Here is a 24,220-nt window from a genome sequence, read left to right on the forward strand (position 1 = left end):
ACTTGCAAAATATAACTGCAATAAGTATTTCAAATGTCCTATATTATGCCCTAGATCTACACTACCGGTCAAAAGTTTTCAAACACCTACTCATTCAAGGGTTTTTCTTTATTTTGACTATTTTATACATTGTAGAATAATAGTGAAGAAACTATGAAATAACACATGGAATATGAAAAAAAAAAAAGTGTTCATCAAAATATACAGTTGAAGTCGGATGTTTACGTACACATTGGTGGCTGACTAAATACTTTTTTGCCCCACTGTAGGTTGGAGTCATTTTTCAACCACACCACACATTTCTTGATAACAAACTATAGCTTTGGTAAGTCGGTTAGGACATCTACTTTGTGCATGACACATTTTTCCAACAATTGTTTACAGACGGATTATTTCACTTATAACTCACTGTATCACAATTCCAGTGGGACAGAAGTTTACATACACTAAGCTGACAATTGGAGGTGTCAATTGGAGGTGTACCTGTGGATGTATTTCAAGGCCTACCTTCAAGCTGAAATAAATCATTCTCTCTACTATTATTCTGACATTTCACAATCTTAAAATAAAGTAGTGATCCTAACTGACCTAAAACAGGGAATTTTTATTTGGATTAAATGTTAGGAACTGTGAAAAACTTAATTGAAATGTATTTGGCTACGGTGTATGTAAACTTCTGTATTTTATATTTGAGATTCTTCAAATAGCCACCCTTTGCCTTGATGACAGCTTTACGACATGATTCCATATGTGTTATTTCATTGTTTTGATGTCTTCACTATCATTCTACAATGTAGAAAATAATAAAAAATAAAGAATAATGAGAAGGTGTTCTAAAACTTTTAACCGGTTTATATAATGAAACACCTACAGACAGAAAGAACATAACATGAAATAAAGTGTGAGATGCTTGTGGTCTAGACAGAGAAGTACAAAGTACTCCATTCAATTACTCTAATAACATGTATCTTTCTGAATAATCTGAACATACTGAAGCATATTAAAACATTTACATACTCTGATTCCAGACAAAACAGAATTTAAAAAATATTTGTTTTCAGGCGGCCAGCTCTATATGGTACACACTTATTGTGTTAATTCACATTTTGAAGTCTAAAACCATTTTAAATGAGCTGAAAGACACAGGGAACGAGTGCACTGTTTTGGATTGTGTGACGCCCAGGTCCTATGATAATGCCAATCGTCTCTCTCTTCGTTCAAGTAGGATGATCAGTGACATGTTCCTCCTTTATTTGAGAGGGGGGAAAAAACCCTCTTTCCTTAGGCCATAGGGATCACTATAAGGAACGAATGGCATTCAGAGAGGAGAGGGCTCTCTATAGAAACTGTGGCAGAGGTTGAGAGGTACATCATCAGGTAGTCCGTGGTCAGGGGCCGGGGTTCAGGGGCCGGGGGAAGGGGTTCAGGGGCCGGGGTTCAGAGGCCGGGGAAGGGGTTCAGGGGCCGGGGGAAGGGGTTCAGGGGCCGGGGGAAGGGAGGAGGTGCAGGGACGGACAGATCTCAGGTGCTGGTGAATAGAATCCCTGAGAGAAAGAAGAAGGAAGAGAAAAATATCAAGTATCTGTGTGTGTGTGTGTGTGTGTGTGTGTGTGTGTGTGTGTGTGTGTGTGTGTGTGTGTGTGTGTGTGTGTGTGTGTGTGTGTGTGTGTGTGTGTGTGTGTGTGTGTTCGTGTGTCCCCTCTCATACCTTTGTGTAGTGCTACTCAGATGTGTGTCTCCACGTCAGTGTACCCAGGCATCATGTTTCCGTTAGAGCAGGCCGCCGGGGGCAGCATATGATCCCTGCTGGGGTCATCCGGCCCCTCATCCTGACCCGCAAAGGCTCTCTGCTGCCGCCGGTGTATCAGGGGCACAAAGAACAGCACAATGCCCCCCACGATGGGAGGACCCCCTGCCAGGTAGAAGGCCACGTTGTAATCACCACAGTAGTCATGCAGGAGTCCTGGGGGACAAGGGAGGGAGAAGTTTCAGATGTAGTGTATAGAAGCACTACTTGTTACTCAAGACTGAGCAAATCTCAATTGTATTTCCATGATTCCTTGTGTCCACTCAACGTCTCTTTCTCAAAATGAATTGGTGCAGAAGATCTAAGGGAGCAGCTTTGATATTTCCTTGATTCCTCGTGTCCACTCTCAACGTCTCTTTCTCAAAATGAATTGGTGCAGAAGATCTAAGGGAGCAGCTTTGATATTTCCTTGATTCCTCGTGTCCACTCTCAACGTCTCTTTCTCAAAATGAATTGGTGCAGAAGATCTAAGGGAGCAGCTTTGATATTTCCTTGATTCCTCGTGTCCACTCTCAACGTCTCTTTCTCAAAATGAATTGGTGCAGAAGATCTAAGGGAGCAGCTTTGATATTTCCTTGATTCCTCGTGTCCACTCTCAACGTCTCTTTCTCAAAATGAATTGGTGCAGAAGATCTAAGGGAGCAGCTTTGATATTTCCTTGATTCCTCGTGTCCACTCTCAACGTCTCTTTCTCAAAATTAATTGGTGCAGAAGATCTAAGGGAGCAGCTTTGATATTCTCCCACTATCTTGGTGATTCAAGTTGTTTTACCTGTTTGTCTGGTTTATTCCAGGAACTTGCTCAGAACTTATAATTAGCGGTCTTAAAAATGTCTAAGAAGCTAAGAAATAGTTTATTATTCTGGAGGGCTGTCAGATGGTTATTTTAACAGGGTAACCATAGAAACCATGTGTACCACTAAATTTGGGTACATTTTGATAAAACGTTCCTCAGCAAACAGGCTTATGTCCAGTCTGGGTGCTCCTGCTGCAGACTGACGGGGCAGGATTCCTCCTCCTTCTCACTGGGATCTCTGGAGTGTTTTCACTTGCAGATAGACATATAATGACTCCATATTCAACATGACTGATACTTGTTCTATGTAATACATTTCTATCAGAAACATTGCATCACTCTGAACAGCACCCTGGTGGTCTGAACAGAAATGTGGCGAGTGGAGGGTAGCAGAGCCCCATAAATGCAGCCATAATGTCTACAACCCATCGCTAAACTATCCACTATCCGAGACTACTACTCCCTCTGTAACAAATTACCAGCCTTGGAGCTCTATGGGCCCTGGTGAAAAATAGTGCACTCTAAAGGGGATAAGGTGCCATTCGGGATGCACACTCACTCTATTTATTCTATAGACCAGCTACATTCAGAACCACGACCAATGACGTACATAAACGCAGTGAATATACGTATGTATATGGAGGAGACATGTCAGCTCAACGGCATGATAAACACAAAATACATTATTCTAATCCTACCCATTTATAATTCCATATGGAAGTATTCAGACCCTTTGACATTTTCCATATTTTGCTAGGTTACAGCCTCATTCTAAAATTGACTAAAATGTTAGTTTTTTCCCCCTAATCAATCTACACACAATAACCCATAATGACAAAGCAAAAACATGATTTTATGAAAAATATAAAAACTGAAATATCATATTTCCATATGTATTCAGACCTTTGGCAGCTATTACAGCATCAAGACTCCTTGGGTATGACGCTACAAGCTTGACACGCCTGTATTTGGGGAGTTTCTCCCATTCTTCTCTGCAGATCCTCTCAAGCTCTGTCAGGTTGGATTGGGAGCGTCGCTGCACAGCTATTTTCAGGTCTCTCCATAGATGTTCGTTTGAGTTCAAGTCCGGGCTCTGGCAGGGCCACTCAAGGACATTCAGAGACTTGTCCCGAAGCCACTCCTGTGCTGTCTTAGCTGTGTGCTTAGGGTCGTTGTCCTGTTGGAAGGTGAACCTTCGCCCCCAGTCCTGAGCGCTCTGGAGCAGGTTTTTTTATCAAGGAGTCCTGAGCGCTCTGGAGCAGGTGTTTAATCTATCCTGACTAGTTTAACCTCTATCCTGACTAGTCTCCCAGTCCCTCCTGCTAAAAAACATCCCAACAGCATGATGCACCGTTGGGATGGTGCCAGGTTTCCTCTAGAAGCAACGCTTGGCATTCAGGACAAAGAGTTCAATCTTGGTTTCATCAGACCAGAGAATTTTGTTTCTCATGGTCTAAGAGTCTTTAGGTGCCTTTTGGCAAACTCCAAGTGGGCTGTCATGAGCCTTTTACAGAGGAGTGGCTTCAGTCTGGCCACTCTACCATAAAGGCCGATTGGTGGAGTGCTGCAGAAATGGTTGTCCTTCTGGAAGGTTCTCCCATCTCCACAGAGGCACTCTTGAGCTCTGTCAGACTGACCATCGGGTTCTTGGTCACCTCCATGACCAAGGCCCTTCTCCCCAGATTGCTCAGTTTGGCCGGGCGGCCAGCTCTAGGAAGAGTCTTGGTGGTTCCAAACCTCTTCCATTTAAGAATGATGGGGGCCACTGTGTTCTTGGGGACCTTCAATGCCGCATACATTTTTTGGTACCTTAACAAACTGTTTTTTTTTTATTTATTTTTTATTTATTTCACCTCTATTTAACCAGGTAGGCAAGTGGAGAACAAGTTCTCATTTACAATTGCGACCTGGCCAAGATAAAGCAAAGCAGTTCGACAGATACAACGACACAGAGTTACACATGGAGTAAAACAAACATGCAGTCAATAATACAGTATAAACAAGTCTATATACAATGTGAGCAAATTAGGTGAGATGGGAGGTAAAGGCAAAAAAGGCCATGGTGGCAAAGTAAATACAATATAGCGAGTAAAACACTGGAATGGTAGTTTTGCAATGGAAGAATGTGCAAAGTAGAAATAAAAATAATGGGGTGCAAAGGAGCAAAATAAATAAATAAATGAAATACAGTTGGGAAAGAGGTAGTTGTTTGGGCTAAATTATAGGTGGGCTATGTACAGGTGCAGTAATCTGTAAGATGCTCTGACAGTTGGTGCTTAAAGCTAGTGAGGGAGATAAGTGTTTCCAGTTTCAGAGATTTTTGTAGTTCGTTCCAGTCATTGGCAGCAGAGAACTGGAAGGAAAGGCTGCCAAAGAAAGAATTGGTTTTGGGGGTGACTAGAGAGATATACCTGCTGGAGCGTGTGCTACAGGTGGGAGATGCTATGGTGAGCAGCGAGCTGAGATAAGGGGGGACTTTACCTAGCAGGGTCTTGTAGATGACATGGAGCCAGTGGGTTTGGCGACGAGTATGAAGCGAGGGCCAGCCAACGAGAGCGTACAGGTCGCAATGGTGGGTAGTATATGGGGCTTTGGTGACAAAACGGATTGCACTGTGATAGACTGCATCCAATTTGTTGAGTAGGGTATTGGAGGCTATTTTGTAAATGACATCGCCAAAGTCGAGGATTGGTAGGATGGTCAGTTTTATGTTGGGCAGCATGAGTGAAGGATGCTTTGTTGCGAAATAGGAAGCCAATTCTAGATTTAACTTTGGATTGGAGATGTTTGATATGGGTCTGGAAGGAGAGTTTACAGTCTAACCAGACAGCTAAGTATTTGTAGTTGTCCACGTATTCTAAGTCAGAGCCGTCCAGAGTAGTGATGTTGGACAGGCGGGTAGGTGCAGGTAGCGATCGGTTGAAGAGCATGCATTTAATTTTACTTGTATTTAAGAGCAATTGGAGGCCACAGAAGGAGAGTTGTATGGCATTGAAGCTTGCCTGGAGGGTTGTTAACACAGTGTCCAAAGAAGGGCCGGAAGTATACAGAATGGTGTCGTCTGCGTAGAGGTGGATCAGGGACTCACCAGCAGCAAGAGCAACCTCATCGATGTATACAGAGAAGAGAGTCGGTCCAAGAATTGAACCCTGTGGCACCCCCATAGAGACTGCCAGAGGTCCGGACAGCAGACCCTCCGATTTGACACACTGAACTCTATCAGAGAAGTAGTTGCTGAACCAGGCGAGGCAATCATTTGAGAAACCAAGGCTGTCGAGTCTGCCGATGAGGATGTGGTGGTTGAGAGTCAAAAGCCTTGGCCAGATCAATGAATACGGCTGCACAGTAATGTTTCTTATCGATGGCGGTTAAGATATCGTTTAGGACCTTGAGCGTGGCTGAGGTGCACCCATGACCAGCTCTGAAACCAGATTGCATGTATGGTGAGATTCGAAATGGTCGGTAATCTGTTTGTTGACTTGGCTTTCGAAGACCTTAGAAAGGCATGGTAGGATAGATATAGGTCTGTAGCAGTTTGGGTCAAGAGTGTCCCCCCCTTTGAAGAGGGGGATGACCGCAGCTGCTTTCCAATCTTTGGGAATCTCAGACGACACAAAAGAGAGGTTGAACAGGCTAGTAATAGGGGTGGCAACAATTTCGGCAGATAATTTTAGAAAGAAAGGGTCCAGATTGTCTAGCCCGGCTGATTTGAAGGGGTCCAGATTTTTCAGCTCTTTCAGAACATCAGCTGAATGGATTTGGGAGAAGGAGAAATGGGGAAGGCTTGGGCGAGTTGCTGTTGGGGGTGCAGTGCTGTTGACCGGGGTAGGAGTAGCCAGGTGGAAAGCATGGCCAGCCGTAGAAAAATGCTTATTGAAATTCTCAATTATGGTGGATTTATCAGTGGTGACAGTGTTTACTATCTTCAGTGCAGTGGGCAGCTGGGAGGAGGTGTTCTTATTCTCCATGGACTTTACAGTGTCCCAGAACTTTTTTGAGTTAGTGTTGCAGGAAGCAAATTTCTGCTTGAAAAAGCTAGCCTTGGCTTTTCTAACTGCCTGTGTATAACGGTTTCTAGCTTCCCTGAACAGCTGCATATCACGGGGGCTGTTCGATGCTAATGCAGAACGCCATAGGATGTTTTTGTGTTGGTTAAGGGCAGTCAGGTCTGGGGAGAACCAAGGGCTATATCTGTTCCTGGTTCTAAATTTCTTGAATGGGGCATGTTTATTTAAGATGGTTAGGAAGGCATTTTAAAAAATATCCAGGCATCCTCTACTGACGGGATGAGATCAATATCCTTCCAGGATACCCCGGCCAGGTCGATTAGAAAGGCCTGCTCGCTGAAGTGTTTCAGGGAGCGTTTTACAGTGATGAGTGGAGGTCGTTTGACTGCTGACCCATTACGGATGCCAGCAGAGGTGTATTTAGAGGGGAAGTTGGTTAGGATGATATCTATGATATCTTTGCTTTGTCATTGTAGGGTATTGTGTGTAGATTGCTGAGGATGTTTTTTTATTTAATCTATTTTAGAATAAGGCTGTAACATAACAAAATGTGGAAAAAGTCAAGGGGTCTGAATACTTTCCAAAGGCACTATATATGATACTACTATGCTAGCTCGAGACTTGACTTTTCTCGTTGGGAAGGAATCGGTTCCTGTAGAGAGGAAACTAACCATCTTTTTATCACGTTGGCTTCCACTCCTAAGTTGAGGTGATACTCAGCAGCGATTGCCTGTTACATAGAAGTAAACCATATCTTTATCACCTGCCATTCAACATGTTTGGAGGTCAGTGTTTAGTAACCCAAGGAACCGATAGTACTCACCAGCGATGGGGGGTCCTGCGGTCATGGGCAGGGCCATGAGTCCCAGTAGGTATCCTATAGCCTGGGAGGCCTGCATGGGGCCCACCAGCTCAAAGGCTATAGGAGCCATGATGGTGATGAAGCAGCCATCACACAGCCCTAGGAACACACACACTACAATCAGCCCCTCAAACACCGTGCACTGGGGGATCATCATGGACATCAGCCCCAGCACCATGAACGACACCGACTGGGGGAGAGAAGAGCAGGGACAAAAAACACGCAATAATTAATGCCATTTAGCAGACACTTTTCTCCAAAGTCACTTGGAGTACAGTGGTGTGGGCGTACATTTTACTTTGGGTGGCATTGTGTAACGTGTCGGAGAGAAGAGTCTTAGGTTAATGTTGTCCAATACCTCTATAGACTAATACCTTCTCCCTTATACACTCTTCCACTTCATACAGAAACAACAAAGAAACTGACCAACATGGCAAACAAGTCCATGTTAAATACTTTCAACCACTTCAATTAGTTCCATTTTATCAAGCGCAGCGAGTATTTTACTTACACTACCGTTCAAAAGAATGGGGTCACTTAGAAATGTCCTTGTTTTTGAAAGAAAAGCCCATTTTTTTTGGGGGGGGGGGGGTTACATACACTTAGATTGGAGTCATTAAAACTCGTTTTCAACCACTCCACAAATCCTTTGTTAACAAACTATAGTTTTGGCAAGTCGGTTAGGTCACCTACTTTGTGCATGACAGAAGTAGTTTTTCAACAATTGTTACCAGATAAATTATTTCACTAATAATTCACTGTATCACATTTCCAGTGGGTCAGAGATTAAATACACTAAAGTTGACTGTGCCTTTAAACAGCTTGGAAAATTCCAGAAAATGATGTTGTGGCTTTAGAAGATTCTGATAGGCTAATTGACATCATTTGAGTCAATAGGAGGTGTACATGTGGATGTATTTCAAGGCCTACCTTCAAACTCAGTGGCTTTTTGCTTGACATCATGAGAAAATCTGGGATACTGGCCTTCTAGGCGAGTTGCAAAGAAAAAGCCATATCTCAGACTTGCCAAAAAAAGGAAAGATTAAGATGGGCAAAAGAACACAGACACTGGACAGAGGAACTCTGCCTAGAAGGCCAGCATCCCGGAGTCGCCTCTACACTGTTGACGTTGAGACTGGTGTTTTGTGGGTACTATTTAATGAAGCTGCCAATTGAGGACTTGTGAGGCGTCTGTTTCTCAAACTAGACACTTGCCCTCTTGGTCAGTTGTGCATTCTGGTTAGGGCCAGTTTGCGCTGCTCTGTGAAGGGAGTAGTACACAGCGTCGTACCAGATCTTCAGTTTCTTGGAAATTTCTGGCCTTCATTTCTCAGAACAATAATAGACTGACGAGTTTCAGAAGAAAGTTCTTTGTTTCTGGCCATTTGGAGCCCGTAATCAAACCCACAAATGCTGATGCTCCAGATACTCATCTAGTCCAAAGAAGGCCAGTTATAATTGCTTCTTTAATCAGGACAACAGTTTTTAGCTGTGCTAACATAATTGCAAAAGTGTTTTCTAATGATCAATTAGAGTTTAAAATGATAAACTTGGATTAGCTAAAACAACGTGACATTGGAACACAGGAGTGATGGTTGCTGATAATGGACCTCTGTACTATGTAGATTAGATTATTATCTATGTAGATATTCCATTCAAAATCAGCCATTTCCAGCTACAATAGTCATTTACAACATTAACAATGTCTACAGTCGTGGCCAAAAGTTTTGAGAATGATACAAATATACATCTTCACAAATATAAATCTTCACAAAGTTTGCTGCTTCAGTGTCTTTAGATAATTTTGTCAGATGTTACTATGGAATACTGAAGGATAATTACAAGCATTTCATAAGTGTCAAAGGTTTTATTGACAATTACATGAAGTTGATGCAAAGAGTCAATATTTGCAGTGTTGCCCCTCTTTTTCAAGACCTCTGCAATCCGCCCTGGCATGCTGTCAATTCACTTCTGGGCCACATCCTGACTGATGGCAGCTCATTCTTGCATAATCAATGCTTGGGACTTTGTCAGAATTTGTGGGTTTTTGTTTGTCCACCCGCCTCTTGAGGTTTGACCACAAGTTCTCAATGGGATTAAGGTCTGGGGAGTTTCCTGGACATAGATATTTTGGGTCCATGTTTTGTTCCCCGAGCCACTTGGTTATCACTTTTTCCTTATGGCAAGGTGCTCCATCATGCTGGAAAAGGCATTGTTCCTCACCAAACTGTTCCTGGATGGTTGGAAGAAGTTGCTCTCGGAGGATGTGTTGGTACCATTCTTTATCCATGGTTGTGTTCTTAGGCAAAATTGTGAGTGAGCCCACTCCCTTGGCTGAGAAGCAACCCCACACATGAATGGTCTCAGGATACTTTACTGTTGGCATGACACAGGACTGATGGTAGCGCTCACCTTGTCTTCTCCGGACAAGCTTTTTTACGGATGCCCCAAACAATCGGAAAGGGGATTCATCAGAGAAAATGACTTTACCTCAGTCCTCATCAGTCCAATCCCTGTACCTTTTGCAGAATATCAGTCTGTCCCTGATGTTTTTCCTGGAGAGAAGTGGCTTATTTGCTGCCCTTCTTGACACCAGGCCTTCCTCCTAAAGTCTTTGCCTCACTGTGCGTGCAGATGCACTCACACCTGCCTGCTGCCATTGCTGAGCAAGCTCTGTACTGGTGGTGCCCCGATCCTGCAGCTGAATCAACTTTAGGAGACGATCCTGGCGCTTGCTGGACTTTCTTGGGCGACCTGAAGCCTTCGTCACAACAATTGAACCGCTTTCCTTGAAGTTCTTGATGATCCGATTAATGGTTGATTTAGGTGCAATCTTACTGGTAGCAATATCCTTGCCTGTGAAGCCCTTTTTGTGCAAAGCAATGATGACAGCACGTGTTTCCTTGCAGGTAACCATGGTTGACAGAGGAAGAACAATGATTCCAAGCACCACCCTCCTTTTGAAGCTTCCAGTCTGTTATTCGAACTCAATCAGCATGACAGAGTGATCTCCAGCCTTGTCCTCGTCAACACTCACACCTGTGTTAACAAGAGAATAACTGACATGATGTCAGCTGGTCCTTTTGTGGCAGGGCTGAAATGCAGTGAAAATGTTTTTGGGGATTCAGTTCATTTGCATGGCAAATGACTTTGCAATTCATCTGATCATTCTTCACAACATTCTGGAGTATATGCAAATTGCCATCATACAAACTGAGGAAGCAGACTTTGTGAAAATGTATATTTGTGTCATTCTCAAAACTTTAGGCCACAACTGTACATCATATTTCTGATCAATTTGATATTATTTTAAAGTACAACAAATGGTATTTTCTTTAAAAAACAAGGACATTTCTAAGTGACCCCAAACTTTTGAACGGTATTGTATGTATTTGAAATAGTCATGGATTTGAAGTATTTAGTAGCAGTCACCACCCAGAGGAAAAGACCAAGGGGATGTGGCTGACGTGCTTACCCATATTTAAACATCGGAATTGGTTCCAATTAAGCTGACAATTGAATGCCGAAGAGGGTTACCTCACCTGCATCCAGATCTTCTTGGCTCCGGGAATGAGGTCTCCTACTTTCCCGAAGAGGAGGCGTCCCACGCCAGATGAGGCTCCTATACACACCAACAGGATCCACTCCTTCTGGGGCTCCTTGAACTGCTCCTTCACGAAGCTCATCTGGTGGAAAAGAACAAGAGGAATACTTTAAAATGTCCATTGCTTAGAGCCTCCCAAGTGGCGCAGTGGTCTAAGGCACTGCATCGCAGTGCTAGCTGTTGGGTTGTGTGGGTTCGAGTCCAGGCTCTGTCGCAGTCGACCGCGAACTGGAGGCCCATGGGGCGGCGCACAATTGGCCCAGCGTCGTCTGGGTTTGGGGGGGTTTGGCCGGCAGGGATATCCTTGTCTCAACGTGCACTAGCGACTCCTGTGGCGGGCCTGGCACAGTTGGCCAATTGGATACCACGAAATTGGGGAGAAAAAGGGGTGAAAAAAATCTAATTGCTGCTTTCAAACCAAGGATACATATACACCCTGAGGGGTTGGAAGCAGCCAAACCAAGCCCCCTGGATACATACACACCCCTGAGGGGTTGGAAGCAGCCAAACCAAGACCCCTGGATACATACACCCCCTGAGGGGTTGGAAGCAGCCAAACCAAGCCCCCTGGATACATACACCCCCTGAGGGGTTGGAAGCAGTCAAACCAAGCCCCCTGGATACATACACCCCCTGAGGGGTTGGAAGCAGCCAAACCAAGCCCCTGGATACATACACACCCTGAGGGGTTGGAAGCAGCCAAACCAAGCCCCTGGATACATACACACCCTGAGGGGTTGGAAGCAGCCAAACCAAGCCCCCTGGATACATACACCCCTGAGGGGTTGGAAGCAGCCAAACCAAGCCCCTGGATACATACACCCCTGAGGGGTTGGAAGCAGCCAAACCAAGACCCCTGGATACATACACCCCCTGAGGGGTTGGAAGCAGCCAAACCAAGCCCCTGGATACATACACACCCTGAGGGGTTGGAAGCAGCCAAACCAAGCCCCTGGATACATACACCCCTGAGGGGTTGGAAGCAGCCAAACCAAGACCCCTGGATACATACACCCCCTGAGGGGTTGGAAGCAGCCAAACCAAGACCCCTGGATACATACACACCCTGAGGGGTTGGAAGCAGCCAAACCAAGACCCCTGGATACATACACCCCCTGAGGGGTTGGAAGCAGCCAAACCAAGACCCCTGGATACATACACACCCTGAGGGGTTGGAAGCAGCCAAACCAAGACAACCTGGATACATACACACCCTGAGGGGTTGGAAGCAGCCAAACCAAGCCCCCTGGATACATACACCCCCTGAGGGGTTGGAAGCAGCCAAACCAAGACCCCTGGATACATACACACCCTGAGGGGTTGGAAGCAGCCAAACCAAGCCCCTGGATACATACACCCCCTGAGGGGTTGGAAGCAGACAAACCAAGCCCCCTGGATACATATACACCCTGAGGGGTTGGAAGCAGCCAAACCAAGCCCCTGGATACATACACCCTGAGGGGTTGGAAGCAGCCAAACCAAGCCCCTGGATACATACACCCCTGAGGGGTTGGAAGCAGCCAAACCAAGACCCCTGGATACATACACCCCCTGAGGGGTTGGAAGCAGCCAAACCAAGCCCCTGGATACATACACACCCTGAGGGGTTGGAAGCAGCCAAACCAAGCCCCTGGATACATACACCCCTGAGGGGTTGGAAGCAGACAAACCAAGCCCCTGGATACATACACACCCTGAGGGGTTGGAAGCAGCCAAACCAAGCCCCTGGATACATACACCCCCTGAGGGGTTGGAAGCAGACAAACCAAGCCCCTGGATACATACACACCCTGAGGGGTTGGAAGCAGCCAAACCAAGCCCCTGGATACATACACCCCTGAGGGGTTGGAAGCAGCCAAACCAAGCCCCCTGGATACATACACCCCCTGAGGGGTTGGAAGCAGCCAAACCAAGCCCCCTGGATACATACACACCCTGAGGGGTTGGAAGCAGCCAAACCAAGCCCCCTGGATACATACACACCCTGAGGGGTTGGAAGCAGCCAAACCAAGACCCCTGGATACATACACCCCCTGAGGGGTTGGAAGCAGACAAACCAAGCCCCCTGGATACATACACACCCTGAGGGGTTGGAAGCAGCCAAACCAAGCCCCCTGGATACATACACCCCTGAGGGGTTGGAAGCAGCCAAACCAAGCCCCCTGGATACATACACACCCTGAGGGGTTGGAAGCAGCCAAACCAAGCCCCCTGGATACATACACCCCCTGAGGGGTTGGAAGCAGCCAAACCAAGACCCCTGGATACATACACCCCCTGAGGGGTTGGAAGCAGCCAAACCAAGCCCCCTGGATACATACACACCCTGAGGGGTTGGAAGCAGCCAAACCAAGCCCCCTGGATACATACACACCCTGAGGGGTTGGAAGCAGCCAAACCAAGACCCTGGATACATACACACCCTGAGGGGTTGGAAGCAGCCAAACCAAGACAACCTGGATACATACACACCCTGAGGGGTTGGAAGCAGCCAAACCAAGCCCCCTGGATACATACACCCCCTGAGGGGTTGGAAGCAGCCAAACCAAGACCCCTGGATACATACACACCCTGAGGGGTTGGAAGCAGCCAAACCAAGCCCCCTGGATACATACACCCCTGAGGGGTTGGAAGCAGACAAACCAAGCCCCCTGGATACATATACACCCTGAGGGGTTGGAAGCAGCCAAACCAAGCCCCTGGATACATACACCCCCTGAGGGGTTGGAAGCAGACAAACCAAGCCCCTGGATACATATACACCCTGAGGGGTTGGAAGCAGCCAAACCAAGCCCCCTGGATACATACACCCCTGAGGGGTTGGAAGCAGCCAAACCAAGCCCCCTGGATACATACACCCCTGAGGGGTTGGAAGCAGACAAAACCAAGCCCCTGGATACATATACACCCTGAGGGGTTGGAAGCAGCCAAACCAAGCCCCTGGATACATACACCCCTGAGGGGTTGGAAGCAGACAAACCAAGCCCCCTGGATACATACACACCCTGAGGGGTTGGAAGCAGCCAAACCAAGCCCCCTGGATACATACACCCCCTGAGGGGTTGGAAGCAGACAAACCAAGCCCCCTGGATACATACACACCCTGAGGGGTTGGAAGCAGCCAAACCAAGCCCCCTGGATACATACACCCCCTGAGGGGTTGGAAGCAGACAAACCAAGCCCCCTGGATACATACACACCCTGAGGGGTTGGAAGCAGCCAAACCAAGCCCCTGGATACATACACACCCTGAGGGGTTGGAAGCAGCCAAACCAAGCCCCCTGGATACATACACCCCCTGAGGGGTTGGAAGCAGACAAACCAAGCCCCCTGGATACATACACACCCTGAGGGGTTGGAAGCAGCCAAACCAAGCCCCTGGATACATACACACCCTGAGGGGTTGGAAGCAGCCAAACCAAGCCCCCTGGATACATACACACCCTGAGGGGTTGGAAGCAGCCAAACAAAATACAGAATTGCACATCAAATGCGTAGTAATTTCTTGATATGTCCTCATGGATTCTTTCATGTGTGTTATTCCCATGTTGAAATCATCAATGGGATTCTTAGTGAAGGGATTTCAATGGAGAAACAGGGATATTGTCTCCTTATAACATTTAAAATTTCCATAACCATTCCTTGGAATAACACATTTTTTTCATCAACGTCCCACTGTCAGAAGAACTGTCAACAATGAAGCAGGAAGGGCGGAGCTATAGGTGAGTGATTTCCTTTCTCTCCTCTCCGCCCAACACCTGAATCTGATCCAAAACACAAAACCCTCTGAAGTCCATTCCTGATCAGAAGCTTCTCTCCCTGAAGAAACATGTGAAGTGTTTCCTCTGCTTTGATTCTGCACTACATGGCACCAGCATAACATCAAGGGCCATAGGATACCCATGTTTAGGGCTGACCTAAAGCAAAGAGCACAACAAAAAGGCTCTGGGGCCTGAGAAAACAGGACTGGCTCTGGGACCTGAGAAAACAGGACAGGCTCTGGGGCCTGAGAAAACAGGACAGGCAGTGGGGAGGCTGCCAGAAACATCTGACTTGTCTAGCAGAACTTCACACTACACATCTACCGCCCCCTTCTCTTCCCTCTCGCTCTCTGTCCCTCCCCTCTCTCTTTCTACTCCTTCCCTCCCTCTCTCCTTCCGTCCTCCTTCCTCATCCATCTAGGATTTTTAACGTAAGATACTGCTGTGACAAGGTGTCTCCTTGATATTCCTCACATCACCATGCAACAATGTCACTAGCTGCTTATTTTAGATAAGTGGGTCTGTCTGACAACCTAACCCAACACACAATGTAACCTAACCCAACACACAATGTAACCTAACCCAACACACAATGTAACCTAACACACAATGTAACCTAACCCAACACACAATGTAACCTAACCCAACACACAATGACACAACCTAACACAACAACACACACAATGTAACCTAACCCAACAACACAACCTAACCCAACACAATACAATATGACACGACCTAACCCAACACACAACGTAATCTAACCCAACACACAACGTAACGCAACACAATATTACACAAGATTTCCTCTTAAGTCGACTTGGTGAACTCTTGGTCAGAAAGTCTAGTTTTCCTACATACGATAGATAAGATGCCAATTAAGCTGACACTAGAAGCAGTTAAGGTGGCATTATTTTTCCCTCGCTAACACAGCTGCGCTGTAAACCAACACACAGCAACATTCTAAATGGAAATTGTTAAAGAAAAGTGACATCATAAATTGTGCTGCAGATTATTATAATTCTATCATTATAATTTCACTCACAGAATAGGTGTGAAAACGGTGCCCTAAATACAACACAATATCAAGAAAATTGTCAAATCTTGAAGAAATTGTATTGATGGTCCCTGAGCCCTTACCAAGTGGATGTAAGGCACAAAGTAACCCAGCACAGCTGTAGACACCCCGAACGCCCACACCCGGTAGGTGACGATGTGGAACACCTTCACGTTAAAGGCCTTCCGGACCTGGGTCTGGGCCCTGCTCCAGCGGCTTCCCCGGGCAGGGGCTCCTGGCTGGGTTGTGGACCCAGCGGGGCCCCCTGGTTCTGGTGGTCCCATTGGAACTCTCTGGGGCAGCAGGGGTCTGAAGGTCAGGGCCAGCAGGGCCTGGATCTGTTAAGTTTAAAAGAACAAAAAGAAACAGTTGTTCAAAGTCGAATCTGACGTTTACTTCAACGAGTCACATCATTCAAAAATCAGGAAAACGTAAATAAACAGGCTGTGTAATGGATTATCATTGAACACATTACAACAGTACCAGCATGAAGAGGCTGAGGATCTGGAAGGTTCTGCTGAGACCCAGCGGCTCCACCACCTTGGTGAGCAACACCGGGAGGCCCATGGAGAACAGGCTGCTGCCCGCCGTCACCACGCCGTTAGCCAGGCCCAGCCGCTGCCGGAAGTAGTGGCCCAGGATCACCAGGGAGGGCTGGAAGGCAAAGGAAGAGCCACAGCCAAACAGGATCCCATAGGTGAAATACCGTAGGCTGAGGGACCTGGGCGGGCAGGGGTAGAGGTAATAAAACACTGGAAAACTAATATATGTCAATTCCAACGGGTGAAGAGGCAGGCGATCTCACCACTGTGCTTTGTTCCACACTAGCATAACTTAGCACCTAGAATATACTGTGCATTCGGAAAGTATTCAGACCCCTTGACGTTTTCCACATTTTGTTACATTACAGCCCTATTCTAAAATAAATTAAATGAATTGTTTTCCTCACTCTACACACAATACCTCATAACGACAAAGCGAAAACAGGTTTTTAGAAATGTTTGCAAATGTATTAAAAAGAAAAAACGGAAATACCTTATTTACGTAAGTATTCAGACCCTTTGCTATGAGACTAGAAATTGAGCTCATATGCATTCTGTTTCCATTGATCAATCTTGAGATGTTTCGACAACTTGATTGGAGTCCACCTGTGGTAAACTCAATTAATTGGACATAATTTGGAAAGGCACACACCTGTCTATATAAGGTCCCACAGTTGACAGTGCATGTCAGAACAAAAACCAAGCCATGATGTTCAAGACAGGATTGTGGTGAGGCACAGGTCTGGGGAAGGGTGCCAAAAAATGTTTGCACATTGAAGGTCCCCAAGAACACAGTGGCCTCCATCAGTCTTAAATGTAAGACGTTTGGAACCACCAAGACTCTTCCTAGAGCTGGCTGCCCGGCCAAACTGAGAAATCTGGGGAGAAGGGCCTTGGTAATGGAGGTGACTGAGAACACGATGGTCAGTCTGACAGAGCTCAAGAGTTCCTCTATGGAGATGTGAGAACCTTCCAGAAGGACAACCATTTCTGCAGCACTCCACCAATCAGAACTTTAAGGTAGAGTGGCCAGAATGAAGCCACTCCTCTGTAAAAGGCTCATGACAGCCTGCTTGGAGTTTGTCGAAAGGCACCTAAATGACTCTCATACCATGAGAAACAAGATTCTCTGGTCTGATGAAACCAAAATTGAACTCTTTGTCCTGAATGCCAAGCATCACATCTGGAGGAAACCTGGCTTCATCCCTATGGTAAAGCATGGTGGTGGCAGCATCATGCTGTGGGGATGTTTTTCAGCAGCAGGGACTGGGAGACTAGTCAGGAATACAGGAAAGATGAACGGAGCAAAGTACAGAGAGATCCTTGATAAAAAAACCTGCTCCAGAGCGCTCAGGACTGGTGCGAAGGTTCACCTTCCAACAGGACAACGACCCTAAGCACACAGCCAAGTCAATGCAGGAGTGGCTTCGGGACAAGTCTCTGAATATCCTTGGGTGGCCCAGCCAGAACCCGGACTTGAACCCGATCAAACATCTCTGGAGAGACCTGAAAATAGCCGTGCAGCAACATTCCCCATCCAACCTGACAGAGCTTGAGAGGATCTGCACAGAAGAATGGGAGAAACTCCCCAAATACAGGTGTGCCAAGCTTGTAGTGTCATACCCAAGAAGACTTGAGGCTGTAATTGCTGCCAAAGGTGCTTCAACAAAGTACTGTGTAAAGGATCTGAATATGTAAATATGATATCGTTTTTTATTTTGTAATACATTCTAAAAACCTATTTTTGCTTCGTCATTATGTATAGATTGATGAGGGGGAAATATTTTGATTTAATCCATTTTAGAATAAGGCTGTAACGTAACAAAATGTGGAAAAAGTCAAGAGGTCTGAATACTTTCCGAATGCACTGTATATCCAATACTTTACTTCCTTATAAGTAGTAAGTTAGTGTAAATTTTGGAAAAGAGCCTGTGACACCCTAACATGAATGTGTAATGCTCAAGTCACTGAGGGCAGGACGTGTAAATGATGTGCAAAAGGAGTGGCAAAACATACAAGGACAGTTCTAAAGATTGTGGAGGGTTCTAGAAGGGCTCTAGAGTAGATGGGTTGTAATAGTTCTAGAGTAGATGGGTTGTCATAGTAATAAACGGTGTGGAGTGTTCTAATGATTCTAGAATGTTTGGAGGGTTCTAGAAGGGCTCTAGAGTAGATGGGTTGTAATAGTTCTAGAGTAGATGGGTTGTCATAGTAATAAACGGTGTGGAGTGTTCTAATGATTCTAGAATGTTTGGAGGGTTCTAGAAGGGCTCTAGAGTAGATGGGTTGTAATAGTTCTAGAGTAGATGGGTTGTCATAGTAATAAACGGTGTGGAGTGTTCTAATGATTCTAGAATGTTTGGAGGGTTCTAGAAGGGCTCTAGAGTAGATTATTTGTAATAGTTCTAGAGTAGATTGGTTGTCATAGTAATAAACTGTGTGGAGTGTTCTAATGATTCTAGAATGTTTGGAGGGTTCTAGAGGGGCTCTAGAACAGAAGTTTCTGTTACTTTGCGAAGGCGGTGCTGAGGAGTCCGATGAAGGCCACGGTGGCCCCGCCCACAGCTGTCTTCCTGCATCCGAAGTGATCGGTGAACATGGAGACCACCGGGGAACAGAAGAAGATCATGCCCATCGCCAGGGCCCCCACCCAGGCTGGAGGCAGGGAGGAGAGGGAGGGACAGGTCGGGAAGAGGTAGTGGTAGAGGGAGGGATATTGAAGGTAGTGAGAGATGGGTTGAGGAAAGCAAAAATTGTTATTATAATCCACACATTAACAGGATTATTTTCCATATTGATACAGTCAAAATGTAACCTCAAAGCCATTTCCAAGCAACATGAGAGCTACCCAGATGAGAGGGTCATTAACTACAGTACAAGGTCGGATGAATCCTTTAATCTGTGTCCTTCAACATGGTACTTGTTACAGTACATGTATGTCAACTGATAACGGGTCTGTGGTGTCTGGACAGTCTGTCTGAAGTACATGTCTGCAACCTATGCACTGCTTGCAACATATTTACAACCAGTGTACAACCTCTGTGCAACCTTTCACAACCAACCTGCTGACAACCTTCAGAAGCCAACATGTGTGTGCACTGCAGAAGAACATGTCAACCTCGATTTTAGTCAGGCCAGGGTGTGATGAGCCGCCAGAGTCTCCCGTCTGTCATGAGCCGCCAGAGTCTTCCGTCTGTCATGAGCCGCCAGAGTCTCCAGTCTGTCATGAGCTGCCAGAGTCTCCCGTCTGTCATGAGCCGCCAGAGTCTCCCGTCTGTCATGAGCCGCCAGAGTCGCCAGTCAGCATGGAGCAGCCAGAGTCACCAGTCAGCATGGAGCAGCCAGAGTCGCCAGTCAGCATGGAGCAGCCAGAGTCGCCAGTCAGCATGGAGCAGCCAGAGTCGCCAGTCAGCATGGAGCAGCCAGAGTCGCCAGTCAGCATGGAGCAGCCAGAGTCGCCAGTCAGCATGGAGCAGCCAGAGTCGCCAGTCAGCATGGAGCAGACAGGGTCGCCAGTCAGCATGGAGCAGCCAGAGTCCCCAGTCAGCATGGAGCAGCCAGAGTCGCCAGTCAGCATGGATCTGCCAGAGCCGCCAGTCAGCCAGGATCTGCCAGAGCCGTCAACCTGCCTGAGCTTCCTCTCAGTCCCGAGCTTCCCCTCAGTCCCGAGCTTCCCCTCAGTCCCGAGCTGCCCCTTTGTCCCGAGCTGCCCCTCAGTCCAGTGGGGCCCTTGGTTAAGGTTAGGGGAGGTACTGTCACGCCCTGGCCTTAGTATTTTGTGTTTTCTTTATTATTTTGGTCAGGCCAGGGTGTGACATGGGTATTTATGTGGTGTGTTTTGTCTAGGTTTTTTTGTAGGTAATGGGATTGTGGTTTAGTGAAGTAGTCTAGGTAAGTCTATGGTTGCCTAGAGTGGTTCTCAATCAGAGGCAGGTGTTTATCGTTGTCTCTGATTGGGAACCATATTTAGGCAGCCATATTCTTTGAGTGTTTCGTGAGTGATTGTTCCCGTCTCTGTGTTTGTTGCACCAGATAGGGCTGTTTCGGTTTTTCACGTTTCTTGTTTTTGTAGAAGTATATTGTTCATTTTTTATCTTTAATAAAGATGTATAAAGATAACCACACTGTGTTTTGGTCCGCCTCTCCTTCTTTGGAAGAGAACCGTAACAGTACCCTCCTCATGTAACCTGAAGAATAACAGCTGATCTAGTATAATATTAACATGCTGTACTCTCATATAAAGTATAGAATAACAGCTGATCTAGTATAATATTAACATGCTGTACCCTCCTCATAACCTGAAGAATAACAGCTGATCTAGTATAATATTAGCATGCTGTACCCTCATATAATCTGTAGAATAACAGCTGATCTAGTATAATATTAGCATGCTGTACCCTCATATAATCTGTAGAATAACAGCTGATCTAGTATAATATTAGCATGCTGTACCCTCCTCATATAACCTGTAGAATAACAGCTGATCTAGTACAATATTAACATGCTGTATCCTCCTCATATAACCTGTAGAATAACAGCTGATCTAGTATAATATTAACATGCTGTACTCTCATATAACCTGTAGAATAACAGCTGATCTAGTATAATATTAACATGCTGTTCCCTCCTCATATAATCTGTAGAATAACAGCTGATCTAGTATAATATTAACATGCTGTACCCTCCTCATATAACCTGTAGAATAACAGCTGATCTAGTATAATATTAACATGCTGTTCCCTCATATAACCTGCAGAATAACAGCTGATCTAGTATAATATTAGCATGCTGTACCCTCCTTATATAACCTCTAGAATAACAGCTGATCTAGTATAATATTAACATGCTGTTCACTCATATAACCTGCAGAATAACAGCTGATCTAGTATAATATTAGCATGCTGTACCCTCCTTATATAACCTCTAGAATAACAGCTGATCTAGTATAATATTAACATGCTGTTCCCTCCTCATATAATCTGTAGAATAACAGCTGATCTAGTATAATATTAACATGCTGTACCCTCCTCATATAACCTGTAGAATAACACCTGATCTAGTATAATATTAGCATGCTGTACCCTCCTTATATAACCTGTAGAATAACAGCTGATCTAGTATAATATTAACATGCTGTATCCTCCTTATATAACATGTACTGTATAATAATAACCATGTTTTTTAATGTGACTTTGAGATTCCATTTGTAATACATACACTAAAATAAATCTATTATTATTACTACTCAGCCATGGATAGAGATTCAGGCATTTATGACTATGATAATAACAACATGTTGTACTACTGTGCCCAATGGAGTTAACGTGTTCTGACTACTGCACACAGAGACATGCTTGACCCTCTGGGGAAAACCATCCCTGGGTCTTAAGGGCCAAAGGTAGCTTTAATGTCTCCAGTCTGTTCTGAGTCCAACAGAGTGGGGTTGCATCCCAAAAGGCACCCTAATCCCTATATATTCTTTTGGTGCCATTTGGTGTGCGTAATGGGTCAATGAACATTAGAATGTATGGTTGGGAGGATGACAACAGAAGAGAGACCTGTTCATGTGAGAACTGCCCTTGGCAGCCATTTAGTGTTTCATCTTCCCCGGCCAAAGCAGTAAGCAAACATGGCAAAATTATATTTGTCAATAAGACCGCGGTCCAGGTTACAGTAGAATATAGATCAGATGCTAACTTGTTACAATGTAGAAAACATGGAGAACGTAGAGTTGAAGTCAGAAGTTAACATACTCTTAGGTTGGAGTCATTAAAACTCGTTTTTCAACCACTCCACAAGTTTCTTGTTAATTAACAAACTATAGTTCTGGCAAGTCAGTTAGGACATCTACTTTGTGCATGACACAAGTAATTTTTCCAACAATTGTTTACAGACAGATTATTGCACTTATAATTCACTGTATCACAATTCCAGTGGGTCAGAGGTTTACATACACTAAGTTGACTGTGCCTTAAACAGCTTGGAATATTCCAGAAAATTATGTCATGGCTTTAAAAGCTTCTGATGGGCTAATTGACATCATTTGAGTCAATTGGAGGTGTACCTGTGGATGTAGTTCAAGGCCTACCTTCAAACTCAGTGCCTCGTTGCTTGACATCATGGGAAAATCTAAGAAATCAGCCAAGAACTCAGAAAAATAATTGTCCTCGTCTAATGAAACGAAAATGGAACTGTTTGGCTATAATGACCATTGTTATATTGGGAGGAAAAAGGGGGAGGCTTGCAAGCTGAAGAACACCATCCCAACCGTGAAGCACAGGGGGGGCAGCATCATGTTGTGGGGGTGCTTTGCTGCAGGAGGGACTGGTACACTTCACAAAATAGATGGCATCATGAGGCTGGAAAATTATGTGGATATATTGAAGCAACATCTCAAGATATCAGTCAGGAAGTTAAAGCTTGGTCGCAAATGGGTCTTCCAAATGAACAATGACCCCAAGCATCCTTCCAAAGTTGTGGCAAAATAGCTTAAGGACAACAAAGTCAAGGTATTGGAGTGGCCACCACAAAGCCCTGACCTCAATCCCATAGAAAATGTGTGTGCAGAACTAAAAAAGTGTGTGCGGGCAAGGAGGCCTACAAACCTGACTCAGTTACACCAGCTCTGTCAGGAGGAATGGGCCAAAATTCACCCAATTGATTGTGGGAAGCTTGTGGAAGGCTACCCGAAACATTTTACCCAAGTTAAACAATTTAAATGCTACAAAATACTAATTGAGTGTATGTAAACTTCTGACCCACTGGGAATGTGATGAAAGAAATAAAAGCTGAAATAAATCATTATCTCTACTATTATTCTGACATTTCACATTCTTAAAATACAGTGGTGATCCTAACTGACCTAAAACAGGGAATTTTTACTAGGATTAAATTTCAGGAATTGTGAAAAACTGAGTTTAAATGTAGTTGGCTAAGGTGTATGTACTGTACCAGTAAATCATTGTAGGGTTTTTCTCACTCTCCTTCCCTCCTCTCAGGCCCCAGACTGCATGGTGGTTCCTCAGATGCCAGGGGGAGACTGTTAGCTATTTAAAGAGACAGTGACCACACTTACTGTGTGAGCGCACTATTCTCCCTGTAATCTCCCTAACGTGTGAAATCAACACTTTTTCACATTAAATTACTTCACCAATCACTGCGGATAGAGCAGGCAAGATAGTTGTTTACATACATGATGGACAAACAAATGGGGAGAGAGCAAGAAAGGGTTGAGGAAGAGGCTTGAAGTGCTGGGAATCTTGTTATGACCTGCATCATCAGAATTAGGTCCACAGAATTACAACGTCAGCACAGTAGCCTACAGTACCGTCAGTACAGCAGCCTAGGGTAACTTCAGTACAGAAGCCTACAGTACCGTCAGTACAGCAGCCTACAGTACCGTCAGTACAGCAGCCTACAGTACCGTCAGTACAGCAGCCTACAGTGCCGTCAGTACAGCAGCCTACGGCAATGCCAGTACAGTAGCCTACAGTACCGTCAGTACAGCAGCCTACAGTACCGTCAGTACAGCAGCCTACAGTACCGTCAGTACAGCAGCCTACAGTACCGTCAGTACAGCAGTACCGTCAGTACAGCAGCCTACAGTACCGTCAGTACAGCAGCCTACCGTACCGTCAGTACAGCAGCCTACTGTGCCGTCAGTACAGCAGCCTACGGCAACGCCAGTACAGTAGCCTACAGTACCGTCAGCACAGAAGCCTACAGTACCGTCAGTACAGCAGCCTACAGTACCGTCAGTACAGCAGCCTACAGTACCGTCAGTAC

At 45.4% G+C, this 24,220-nt stretch overlaps 1 protein-coding gene across 1 annotated transcript in view; it reads right to left on the minus strand.

Moving 5' to 3' along the window:
• Positions 1–16: 16 nt before the first annotated feature.
• The window catches only part of LOC118363239 (monocarboxylate transporter 8-like), a 32,590-nt gene continuing 8,386 nt past the window's right edge, over positions 17–24,220 (minus strand). Inside the window, exons 2-8 of the mRNA XM_052486885.1 lie at positions 18,946–19,090; positions 16,377–16,614; positions 15,977–16,231; positions 11,014–11,157; positions 7,433–7,661; positions 1,709–1,963; positions 17–1,544 (exon numbers count right to left, since the gene is read on the minus strand). Of these exons, the coding sequence (XP_052342845.1) occupies positions 1,725–1,963; positions 7,433–7,661; positions 11,014–11,157; positions 15,977–16,231; positions 16,377–16,614; positions 18,946–19,090 (1,250 nt within the window). The 3' untranslated portion in view covers positions 17–1,544; positions 1,709–1,724. The remainder of the gene's footprint in view (positions 1,545–1,708; positions 1,964–7,432; positions 7,662–11,013; positions 11,158–15,976; positions 16,232–16,376; positions 16,615–18,945; positions 19,091–24,220) is intronic.

This window comes from Oncorhynchus keta, chromosome 30 (assembly GCF_023373465.1).
Source record: "Oncorhynchus keta strain PuntledgeMale-10-30-2019 chromosome 30, Oket_V2, whole genome shotgun sequence".
In the NCBI taxonomy this organism is placed as follows: domain Eukaryota; kingdom Metazoa; phylum Chordata; class Actinopteri; order Salmoniformes; family Salmonidae; genus Oncorhynchus; species Oncorhynchus keta.